At 34.0% G+C, this 13,239-nt stretch overlaps 1 protein-coding gene across 1 annotated transcript; it reads right to left on the reverse strand.

Moving 5' to 3' along the window:
- Positions 1 to 3,258: 3,258 nt before the first annotated feature.
- On the reverse strand, positions 3,259 to 10,821 carry LOC112032769 (pyrophosphate--fructose 6-phosphate 1-phosphotransferase subunit beta). Its single transcript, XM_024065527.2, has 16 exons — positions 10,519 to 10,821; positions 10,178 to 10,339; positions 9,936 to 10,057; positions 9,131 to 9,184; positions 8,926 to 9,032; positions 8,219 to 8,324; positions 7,752 to 7,815; positions 7,471 to 7,559; positions 6,640 to 6,771; positions 6,272 to 6,442; positions 6,061 to 6,176; positions 5,664 to 5,775; positions 4,579 to 4,663; positions 4,099 to 4,143; positions 3,847 to 3,915; positions 3,259 to 3,672 (listed from the first exon to the last, which is right to left on the reverse strand). The coding sequence occupies exons 1-16, from the start codon at positions 10,715 to 10,717 to the stop codon at positions 3,596 to 3,598; spliced, it is 1,710 nt and encodes a 569-aa protein (XP_023921295.2). The 5' UTR covers positions 10,718 to 10,821; the 3' UTR covers positions 3,259 to 3,595.
- Between the last annotated feature and the right edge of the window lie 2,418 nt (positions 10,822 to 13,239).

A 13,239-nucleotide genomic window follows, 5' to 3' on the forward strand; every position in this document is an offset into this window, starting at 1 on the left:
ATTAGGCGTGGCTTTGATTTTTCTTTTTTCTTTCTCATTGTATGTATATATTCTCTTCCTTTTTTTTGGATGAATATGTATGTATATATTCTTTGGTTACACAGCACAGAGAACTTTTTGAATGAAGCTGAGCTTGCTGTCATGAATGACCTCTAATTCTAAATCGCCCTCCAAATCTTCATAAAGCCCTCCTTAGATATCCTTTCATAGACTCAGCTTCTCAATGACCCTACTCTTTTGGGATCAAGCTTATTTTTCTGTTCTTATATACCAAGCATCATCCCGGACCTGAAGATGTGAGCCACTTGTAAAAATTGATGACAATAAGCCGGTTCTTATGTTGCCAACGAGTAATGTGTGTACGTGACTCGTTTAGTTTATGACTTACAGTTATTACAAGTCAAAAAGTCCTAAAATTGCATGTAGATTTGAGGATTTAAAATCCATGGATTTGAAGAATAATCGTGACCAACTTAAATTGCTTCATATGTTTGGATTGGATTGATTCTTTTAATTTTAAATATTGTATTTAGAAGTGATTGAATTTGAACTTTAGATGTCTCTATTGAAAAAACCAAAAAATGTTGGTTGAATTACAAAGTTCTTAACATTTCATAAGAATTTTAAAAACATAAATTGAGCTTCAACAAAAGTACTTCAATTATAAATAAGGATAATATCTTACCCCAATAATTTCATATCCATAGATTAATAAGAATTAAATCAATTATCAATTTCTACAATACAGAATTAATACTTAATAAAGTCATTTAACAAAAACTTGAAATCCAAACACATCTATACAAATATGGGAACATAATCGTTTACAATTGATATTTCACTGTATGCTAATAAAGGGATAAAAAGTCTTCCCTTACAGTGAGACTCGACAGGCAGGGACCAACCTGAATTTTTTGTTTTTTGTTTTTTGTTTTTGGCCTGTGACAACCGAACTATTCGGATAGTGATGCTTGTTTATTTGCTTGAAGAAGTGTTTCAACTTTCAATTGAATCTCAGCTCATTTGAAGTCCCATCCCAAGATAAGAGGCATCCCCAAGAAACTTCAAAAGCATCTTAACCTTTTAATGATTTGTAGCTATAGTGAAATTTGTATTTGATGCTACAAGATAGGGGAAGCTTCAATCTGCCACCTCGGAAGACATCTCTGGTGCACATCCCCTCAACCAATTTGAGGGGACAGAAAGTTGTCAGAACAAACTCATTCTCATAGGGAAGGTAGTCACCAACCTCACCAATTATTGTTTATAATAGCACCTAATAAGACTTACAAAAGTTACGAGATTACTGTTGAGAGAGTCTGAAGGAACAAACATTCTCACATAATTTTTAGTAGAACATACCTTTTATCTGTGTTAGAGTGAGACCTAGTGAGTTGAATACGTGAGTGGGCTATGAAAAATTGAGTTTTTAGGTATTTGGATTGATAAAAACTTAGTTATATAACTCAGCTTTCATAACTCAAAACTCAAAAAATATAAGGTCTACTGAAATAGAAAACACAATTCAAATGTTTAAGTTTTGAGTTATGGGTTTCAATGAGCCCCATCACTTTATGCAAAAATAAAAGTTATAGAAAAAGGATATGTACCAAGATATGAAACCAAATAAGTTATTTCTAGAGTGAATAAAAAAATAGAGTTAGAGAAATGGGTTATGAGAATTGAGTTTAAATTATGAGCAATACTCAATCCAAACAGGTAACACCATTATATAGCAAAACTCATTACTATTACCAAAACTCTAATATTTTAGTTGTAGAAGAAAACCATGCTTTTAGCTTAATCTTCAAAGTATTTGAAATCAACCCTCATGGGTTGATCCATGATTTTGGAAGTAGAATTTAGTTTGCATCTGCAGGTACCATGACCTTCAGCGACAAGTCAAAGTATGTTTTTACAGCGATTAGTTTATCAAGTTTACAAAAAGTGGAGCAAACTAATCGCTGTAAAATCTGTCAAACCTTCCATTTGCTTGATTGGAGTCTTTACAACTCCTTTCCTTCCCGAACACCCATTCCCTACAGTTTCTAACTTAATATCAATAGAAGTCCTTTTAACATATCCTGCCGCCATTTGAAGTTTGTGACAATTTTATGTCTATTGTATTAGTTTTTTTTGGCTGAATATATATGGTTTACTACAAGATAAGAGGTAGAGCTAGAAATAGGTAGTACTTGACCATCTCTGTCCCCAGCTAAAAATGGGTAGTCACATTGGCAACTCTATTAACGTGTGATTCGTTTTAAAACTAATAGGACTTCAAAAGATATATATTATATCATCAACAATTAGAGTAGTAATAGACTAATGGTCCAGTCAAGAGGATGGGAGAAACTAGCAAGTGGGGTGTATAATTGATAGGATGTCAACAAACACAAAAGAAAAAGTCTATAGCCTCCGTAATAATTTATGTAAAGACCAGCTTGGGTTTATAACTATACAAGTTCTTAACCCACTGAGTAATCAGTAGAGGGCCCAAGTTTCTTGGTAGCAATGGCAAATCAAGAATAGATAGATGCTCCCAAGATTCTGGTCTCTACATTACAAAGAGTGCTCTCTGACATGGAATCTCGGGCTAAAAAGACAGCTTTGGGACTATGCCACTATGTAGCAAAATTTCAGTCTCTCATGTATCATAAGGATCGCCATTGTTTCCTAACGGTCCATGGGAGAGAATCTAATACTTTGGTCCCTGAGGAAAACGGTCCCGTGGGTGAACGAGAATCTGATCTCTTGGTCAACGAGAAAAGCTTACTGTGAGTAGAACGGGCTAATGGCGCCAGATGCATTTTCTTTATACTGTGTACAAGTTGTGCATCAAAAGGGTTGGACCAGTTGGTTACTTTTACAGTTTTACGTTTTGCAAACTCTAGTGTCATGATTAATGAGATCTGCCACTAGCTAAACATTCACCACATTTCTGTTGTCGTGGATCGGTTTTACAGAGTATTTCACTTCTTAGCTCTGTTTGAAATCCTTATGGCTCCTTCACCACCTTATTTGCCATCCTTTCTATTGGATGTCACCGAAGGCATTCTTACTACCTTCGAAACAATAAGTGGTGGTTACAATGAAAGTGATATTGAGATGCCTAATTGTGATACAGACAACAAGTTTCACAATATTTTTCATGACTATTGAGATAAAAAAATTGTGATTAGTGTATAATAAAAGCTCTATAAGTGGTGGTTTTGGTGAAAGTGATATTGCACTATCACAATTCACCAGCTTTATAAGTTACGAAAAAATTGTGAAATTTGCTGCCTATAGTGTTTTCAACATGTAGCAAAACAGAAGTTTCTTATGAACTATGACAACAAAACACCCACAAACAAGGTAGCCCGAGAGGTGTGCCAGGTAGCTTCACCAACAAGTTTTACCAACAGATGCAGAACCACCTGATAGATCATCTCAAAATACAGAAAAAAAAAGAAGGAAAAAAAAAAATACAACTCTCAAAATTCCTCTAGCAAAAGCAAAAAGATAGAAATCCCAAAGATGCACAACAGTGTAGGTTTAATTTGTTCCTCTAAAATATATGAACTTGCATCAAAGCATGAGTTCAACGACATGCCTAAGCTTGAGCTCCAAGTTCCAGGAGTAATGTGTGATTAACGGCAAGTGATGCTGGGCCATTAAATTGGATAGGACCTGCAATGAAAATCATTAAAGACAGAAGTTACATATTTAAATTAGACACTCAATTTTTAGTCAATGCAAACAAAATAGATAGCAGGCAATATGATGAATTGTTTGCATTTGGATGGGACAATATTCCAGAGAGCCATAAAATGATGGTTGATGAATTCAAAATTAATGACCTACCAGGACTGAAATAGCAATTCTTGATTGCCCACTCATCCCGCAAGGACGCAAATTTCTTGAAAGGTGCACCTGAAAATTCATCATGTTAATTAACTTGCTGATCACTTTTTTCTTGGTTCAGAAATTAGCACAAGTGATGAAAATTGCATATATATACCGAATGCCCACCATGTGTAAAGAGAAATACTACAACTGATCCTTACAACTTAATATGTAAGTGAACATCATGAGAAGCTTGCCAAAAACACTTACCATCGAGCTCCACCATTGCCTTCTTGATCACAGGCTTGAACTTACCTGGAAAATGAATTCAACTTCAATAAGAGCTCGAACTATTGAGAAAAATGATAAATTAAATGAAAGATATGCTATGTGAAACTATAGACCCAAAATCCTAAATACTTTGCCAAGAAAATTTTCTTCAAAACTTCTAAAACTTTAACATGGTACTAATAAACTGACTCCATAAAACACTCTGCCATGACAGTTCAATGAAAATAATTCTTTTCCCCTAGAACGTGTGTTTTACTTGCATAGAATGGCAGTTACACTACTGCTAGCTAAAAAAGAATAAGAAAAAAAAAAGTGTTTAAACAGGTTGCAGAATATATTAAGAGTAATGGAATAGTGTATTCTGTTCAGCACATTCACTGGGAAAGGGAGAAAAGGAAAAGTTCTCATATATCATATCTGCAGATTTTGATGAAGTGAAAAGGTTAACATTAACAATACCATGTCTTCTCTCAACATCCATTAATGAAGTCAATGCCGTCCCACCAACTGTCCATTCTTCAACAGGAGCAGCCAAATTCCCAACCTGGAGACATTATGCAAAGTACAAAGATTTGGCTTAGTTATCATTTTCTCCCTATCAAACGGAAAAAATAAATAAACTACCAAACAAAATGTGAAATCAAAAGCAAAGAAAAAGGTAGAAAAAAAGTAGGGGGGGGGGAATTATGTCTATTATATATATATATATATATATATATCAAATGAAATTCTTTGACTTTTTAATGTGGCCACATAGGCTTTCAAAAGCCCACATATTTCCATGTCATTTTTCTAATATATATTTTTGAGCAAGACTTAAGTAAAATACTTAGGTGCTGATTTTTAGATTTCTCTCTTAAAATTCTGTCATGTGGCTTTTTTCACATGGGATGAAAATGTATTTTTTAATTAAGCAGCCACATGGCAGAATCATAAAAAGAGAACCTAAAAAACAGCACCTAAAGTATTGTATGAGTTTTGTCCTATATTTTTTAATTGAGTTTTAATTTTATATTCTACATAAAACCTCCTATATTTATACTCTTCATTAAAATCTTATTACATCATATTTCCTTCAAATGGTAGAATCAATAGTTTCACATACAAATAGAATCATAATAAATGCCTATTAATAACTACCATAATTATCAAATTCCATATATTTTTCATTAAATTGGGTTTGATTTTCTCTAAACAAATTCTAATCAAAATATTTATATCCTTTTTCATACTTTTAAAATAAATGTGTATCATATATGAATATATTCTTTTGTTGAATTTTTCCCATGCATTGCATGGCTTACTAACTTATTATTTTTTAGCGTTTTTAAGGAAATGAGGGTAAAAACATTATTTTCTTTTAAGAGGGTAATGGATCATTCCGCCTACTTTTGGACGGATTACATTGAAAGGAATGAAATGGAATAGAAAGTCTCACAAAACTACCAAACAGGGGAATAAATGCAATATCCTTAAAAATCCATCCTATTTCCCTTTCCCCCTCCCAATCAAGTTGTAAGGCAAAAAGAGATAGAAACACAGACCGATGATATCAACCCAGTTTTTCCACTGTGAAGGAGAACTCCTGCACCATATCCCAATGCATAGCAGTAGCTAGAATCAAAGTTAGTAGGCAAACCGCATCTCCCTTCGTACCTACAGAGAGAATTACACAGAAGTTACATAAAAGATAACAAACAATGTCCTGGACATTAATCTTGGAAAAAATTTCTCAATATCAATTGCCCCACAAAATGTGGAGAAACTATGAATGTTAAGTTACTATATGAGTCAGGACCATAAGGTTTTTTCAAGGGTAGCCCCAAGCCTGATGCCCAAATCACATACATCAACATGCAGACCCACCATCAAGGCATAAAAATTATGTTCAACTCTGTGACTTGAAATGGTAGCATTTTTTCAGGGAAAGAATATAAGTACCCGAAAAAGTGGGACTGCCCTTTGAATTCGCCTTTATATGTACCTTCCTGCTTCCTCTTCGCCAATTCAGTTTCAACCATTTGAATAAGCATTTTCTCTGTTTCTATTTTAGCTACCTGGTTAAACAGGTATAACATAAAAACAATTACTACAACAACTCCAAATAGGTGAGAATCATATACAGATATAGTAATATACATAAAACAGATACCTGGACATTTCCATGAGGATCTCTTTCAAGCAGCAACTGTTCCTGGATTGCTTCAGGTAAAAATTCAAAAAGTTGTAGAGATTGATTGGCAAGTTTCTTTTTCCATAGCCCACCTTCATCTACAACATCACGGGCCAAAATTTCATTCAGTTCTGAGATAAGCTGCTGTACCTGCAAATGTCAAAGAAATAAAATAATATAAAGTATATCAACAACTTGATGTTCTCATTTATGTACAAGTAAAACAGTAGCTCATCGATTTCCCAAATATCCAGATTCCAGTCAAAAAAAGAAAAAGGAAGGGGGGGGGGGGGGGGAAGGGGGGGGATAAAGGACATAGTACTAGATTACATGATCGAGAATAATACCTCTGGAATGAAATCAATAAGACCTTCAGGAATAAGTATAACACCATAGTTATAACCAAGTCCTGAACGTTTAGAGATTACATCTACAATGTAGTCAGTCACATTTTTCAATGTCAGCTTCTTAGCCGCAACCTGCAGTGAGAAATATCCAAATTAGAATCATATGCATATGTCAATTCAAAGAAGTGTCTCCTAAACTTTAACCAACCATATGTTTCCAACCAATTTCTACACATCCCTCATCAATCTCTGTGGAGAAGGAATGCCCAGGTATGGGATGACTACTATTTTTAATAGCTGCAACAAACAATCCTCAGTTGATATTGAATAACAGGCTGTGAATCTTAAAGAAGTTTTGCCAGATAAAAAACTCAAAGTTCTGTGTGATAGAAATTGGGATGGAAAAATCTCAATGCAGTCCTTTTTGAGATTAGGGTAATCTGCTTAAAAAAACTTTCAAGAAATAAAAATATATAAAAATAATAAATAACATAAATTATGTATTAAAGCAATTAAAAACTATTTAAATAGATTAAGTAATGCAACTTGGGTCAGGAAAAGGTCAATATGTCCAGGAAACCTCATCTAGTCTGGTCTGCTAATAATAACAGGAGCTCAGATTTACCCATTTGTTGACAATCCTTAAATTGCAACTCGAACCTTTTTATTTCACGTAAGTCTTCATCAGGCTCGGTCAGGTCTTATGCTTTGATTGTCATAAAGATAGAAGAAGAGCCTAATGTTTCTTTTCTCTTTTCTTGAAAAAGTAATGAGCAACTAAACAGGCTAGACAAGTTGCTTCAAAGCAACATAATAGATTTATGAAGCTACCTCTTCTCCAATGATAGAAATATTTGGATGAGTTTGTAGAGCACACTCTAGCGTAATGTGTGAAGCAGCACGCCCCATAAGCCGTACAACTGCACAGACATGATTTAGTAGTAATTAGCGTACAGGAACCAATACATTTGGCAACTGATGGATGAGATAATATAAGAGGATATTGGAAGAGTTGGTTACAACTCATAGATGTGTAATCAATTGCGATTTCACAGTACTGAAAAAAAAATATATGATGCTATTTGTGACAACCTCAAACAAATGATACGTACAATGATAATATTTTCCAGTTGACCGGGCATCGACCATGACATTTCCAATCATTTCTGCATAAATCTGCAAGAAAATAAAAACAAATTATTATGAGAACGAACATGAAAGTTTCCAAGTGCCTCATAATGACAACATTCACTTTAACAACATGTTGATATTTTAGAAATAAATTTCCAGAAAATGAGATCACATTACATTACGGAGTTCATGTATAATTGCCAAGAGCCTCATGGCTCAGTGACACTGCTCAGTTTTTTTTATGGAGAACTTGGGTTCAAATTCCCCCCTTCACCATTTGTTGTAAGGGGAAAAAAAAAATCACATACAAAGCTCCCACAAAAGTGAGAGTTTTGTGTAATGGGTATGACTTTTTTTTTTCTATATAATTAATATAATAATATGAAAATATGAAAGATGAAACATATACAAAACAAAGGGGAAATTTTTGTTTTATACTTATAATCACCTTGCAAGCGGTATCAAACCCAAAACTTGTGGGAACCTCTTTGCATTTCAAATCACCATCAATGGTCTTAGGGCATCCAATTACCCGGGTTTTCATATTTTTACTCCTGAATGAACAAATAAAAAAAGACAAGTTCACAAAAAGATTACTAACACAATTATATGGGGAAATGAAAGATTTTATACGGGAACTTTACAGCAATATACTAAAGTCTAAAGAACCCTGTTAGTTCAACCCTGGGCTGCTTGCTAAGAGCTAGAATAAGATATCATACGGAAAATGCCAGTGAATGACCAAAATTATCTGGAGTTGATGAGGAGGAATCTACAACTAAGGCAAAAACAGGCAACTTTCTTCAAGTTGGAGTTTTTTTTTTTTTTGGTATAAGTATGGTTGCATTTTATGTTCCTTTCTTGACTTTGGAGTTACAAAGAGAAAGTGAAGGAGAGACATGAAAGCACTAAGGGACGGTACTTGTCTTTTTACAAAGCTTGCAATCATTTTAAGTTAATGTCAAGCTAACAGCTTTCAACATGAGACACCTAAGTGTGATATTGATAACTTTAGGCATCATTCTGAAACCATGATTAAAATGAAAGTGCAGATCTCCCTATAATAAAAGAAATTAAAATGCAAATTTATAAACAAGCATAGATTACTCCAAGATAAAAACGTATTATTTCAACAAGATTTCCTCTTGAGATAACCTGAAATTCTCAGCAAGGAGGCAGGCATTTGTGTTGGAGTCATCCCCACCAATAACAACAAGTCCATCCAAATCAAGCTTCAATACTGTTTCTTCAGCCTGTTTAAACTGAAAATCATATCCATTTGCAATCAGTTAGTCTTAGCACATAAAAACTTAGTAGAAAGTTAATAAATAAACCAGACCAAAAAAAAAAAAAAACTCACCTGCTCTGGAGTTTCAATCTTGTCTCTCCCACTGCAGATCATATCAAATCCTCCCTGATAAAAAGAAAAGGAAAGAAAATTAAATGACTATCTTATAACTTTAACATGCAAGACTGCATGTATAGCTCATGGCTAAATTACATACACAGTGAATAAAACTTTTGCACAGGTTTGTTCGGCAAGCCCAAAACACCCAGTTTTTTGTGCTTATTCTAGCAGGCCTCACACTGAAAATAAAATAAAATAAAATTCCCCCCTCCTTTTCTAGGTTGCTTTTAGCAAATAAGAAATAAGCAAAGTGCATCCAAATGCACACATTAGAATCAACATACACAAAACCTTAATTCTTAAGCTCGGCCCAACTAGTACATAGACATATACCAAAGTCCAAACCTAACTAATGTTGGACTCTCCAATACAACCTTTGCCAACTAGGTCCTAACTACACAAATAGACATTGATCATAAAGCCAACAAACAAACTAAGCTCTGATACCATATTTAAGTATCCAACCCAAAGATTAAGCCTTTATAGTAGAATACTAGAATATAAATCTATACTAAAGTCCAAGTCTAAAAGGTGCCAGACTCTCCTAAAATCACCACATCATATTCACATCAATACACAATATAACTTATTATCAAATACATATGCATTTCCACACAGCATAATTGTTTACAAAAACAATTTTTTTTGCACAATTCACATAACATCAAATTATACTAATCAAAAGGCATCACATTTGTTTGCGCAATAATTAAGTCGAACACTCGAAATCAATTCGAATAACACGAAAAGGCCTCACCTGATTTCTGTAGGGGTAAATGTAGTCTGCATCGAGTTCCACATATTTGCACTTCATGATCCCAGCAGGGCCGCCTCTAAACCCGTACAATGTGCTTCCTTTCGCGCGGTCCTGCAAGTAATCTATACCACCACCAACCAATACACAGTAACACAGTCAAAACAGTTACAATAATTCGAACGAATATTCGAACTAATAGTTTATAAAACGACGTCGAATGACAGGTTCAGTGAGATCCTCACCGTAGATTCCAGAGATCACATTGTGGCCTCCGGGAGCTTGGCCTCCAGACAAAACGACGCCGATTTTGAGCTTCTGATCCGGCCGGAACACATCGGAATCGCTTGGTACAAGCAATGACGATGGTTGCCCGAACACGTGAGGAAACAGCTTCGCGATCTCATCTGAAAAAGAAAAAGAAGAAAAATACGAAGCAACACATTCAAATCCAATAACCAAATGCCTGAACACTATCATTGAAATCAAAGAGAAAAGCGCGAAACAGAGACTCAAATGGAATCGAAGTTTTTTGGATTCAGCGAAAACTCGGTGGATCCGAATAAGTAGGAATTGCGAGAGTGACCTGGGTTGCCGGCGGCGGAGCTAGCGGGACCGTCGACGATCTTGAAGGAGTTTCTGAGAACAGAGGGGAGAGGAAGCGCGTGGTCGATACGGCTCTTCTGGACCTCGCTGTATATGGCGGCGAATCGGCCGGTAACTGGAGACGAGGCCGAGATGACGGCGGCGATATCGCCGTTAGGTACTAGAGTAGGAGGAGACATTATTGTGTTTTGTGTGTGTGTAGAGACTGTTACGGCGCGTGAAACCTATCAAACTGTCGAAGATTTGGATAGTGAGGAGTGATGAGTAATATAAGAGTCTGGTTAGCAAGGGGTAATATGGTCTTTTTGGGTGTTTATGACTCTCCGCCCTGAAATGTAGTTGCAGTTGGATCTGACTGATAGTATTTTTAGGAAAAATCGAAAAAGGTTCATTTTATATTTTTATAGTGCACGTGTTGGCTTGCTTGATTAAATGATTAGTAACTTTTTTTAATATTATTATTAGTATTATTTTTAATAATGAAACATATATATATATATATGATAAGATATATATATATATATATCTTTTATCATCAAAGTAAAATATTATGGGTTTTTATTTGACATAAGTAAGATTCTATCATTATTCTCACATTCAATTATAAGAGATTTGGAGTTTAATTTTTACCTACACCAAAAACAGATTAATGTCTTAGTTTGATGATAAAAAAATACAATCATCAAAAGTTAACGTTTTAAGTTGAAACTCTATCAAAAAATTATGAGAGGTATTATGAGTTTTAGCTAACTTAACTAGTAAAATATTAAAAAATTATGAGAGGTATTATTGGTTTTAGTTAACTCAAATGGTAAAATATCTTAGAAACTGGCGTCACAAGTTTAAAAGTTTCTCAACCAAAAAAAAAAAAATTATAAGAGAGAGTATTATTAATTGAACTAATTAAAATTTATATTTTTAATATTTTATTAGGTAAATGCATTTTTTCCTTTTAACTATTTTTAAATTTTTGCTGCAACACTTTTCTTTTTTATTAACAATAGTAAAGTTGCAAAGTAATTCATGCCTTAGAATATCTATCAAATTTAATAGAAAAATATAAAGAAAAGAAAAAAAAAGTAGTTGTTTAATAGAAATTTAATTATCCATTTGGTTTAATGAAAATCCTAATAAAAAAAGAATAAAAGTGTTTATTACCAATAAGAGCATTGCATAGTTATTATTATTATTATTATTATTATTATTATTATTATTATTATTATTTTTATGGTTCATAGGTCACTGCAATGGCATCATAGTCAGAGAGGGACTACATAATCTAATTTATTTTGGGGGTAGGGTTTTTTTTTTTTTAAGAAAATTTTTTGGGGGGTAAGTGATGGTGGTTGAGATTGAGAAGGTATTGGATCATAGTCTTTGTGCTTCACCTAACCTTCACTTGATTGGTGGGTGGTTGATTAATGTACACAAAAAGTATATTCCGGTTTTATGATATTGTTCCTCTTTTTATTTTCTATTCTTTTCGGTTTATTTTGTTTTTCTTTGATCAAATCATCAAAGGTGACATTAGTAGGTTCGAATCCATTGGATCTATTTACCAAATAAAAAAAAGAATCCATTGGATCTGAGGGTATTTTGGAAAAATTGAAAAGAGTTTTGAATAGTATGGAATATAGGTTATCTGGTTTGGTACAACGAGTATATCCTGGGAAAGGTGGTTATCAATAGCATATCATGATCATCAGCTTTTCATTGGCGTCAGCTTTCTTTTTGGTCCTCCTTCAACTTCAGGTCAATGTTTGCATAATATAACAATGTTAGCAGCTGCATCAGTTGATGCAAAAAAAAAAAAAAAAATTATTTTGCACATCTAAAACCTTTTTTATTTTTATTTTACACTCTCATTTTTATAAAACATCCACATCAATTTGTCTATTATACATATTTATTCAAATAAAATATTTATTTCTTTAACACGGTCATCTCTCTCACAGACCCAACACAACCCACACAGCCACCATCATCAGCCACCATCTCTCTCAAGATCGACGCCTCCGGCCTCCCACTGTGCAACAAGATCGACACCAGTATCCAACAAAAAAAAAGGTAAAAAAACAAACCTACTGACCCACACCCACAATCCACACCGGTATCACACCGGAATCCACACAACCCACCGACCCACACCCACAATCACCGATACCACCGACCCACACCCACAATCACTATCATGGCAGCCTCAAGCTCAACCAAAAAACCAGAAAAACAAACCCAATAGAATAAAAAATGGATCAAAACCCACTTATCAAGATCGATGCCTCGTCCTTGAGCAACAAGATCAACACCTCCGGCCTCCCATTGTGCAATGTTCGCGTAAAATAATTTGCAAGCGCACAGAATCGTAACAAGTAGTAAAGTGTTTTTAGAAAACGAATGTCGAACCCACAGGGATTAACTATGTTATTGAATATCGAAATTTACTAAATTAAGTACTATTTGGAAAATCGAAAATAGATGGAACGTTCTACTATTTGAATTAAATTAAACTATTTAATAAAAATAAATCTATGAATAAAAAAATTAACAAAGCGTAAAATCTAAAAGTGTAAAAATATGATAAGAATGGATCTAGAGCAGTTGATTTCACCTAACAAATCCCACACAATTTATTCTTCCTAATTATTAAATTCTAATAATCTCCCGTTNGTCTAGTTTCATAATTTTCCTTTTAATTTTTTTT

The sequence above is a fragment of the Quercus suber genome, unplaced genomic scaffold (genome assembly GCF_002906115.3).
Source record: "Quercus suber isolate HL8 unplaced genomic scaffold, Cork oak 2.0 scaffold_275, whole genome shotgun sequence".
Classification (NCBI taxonomy): domain Eukaryota; kingdom Viridiplantae; phylum Streptophyta; class Magnoliopsida; order Fagales; family Fagaceae; genus Quercus; species Quercus suber.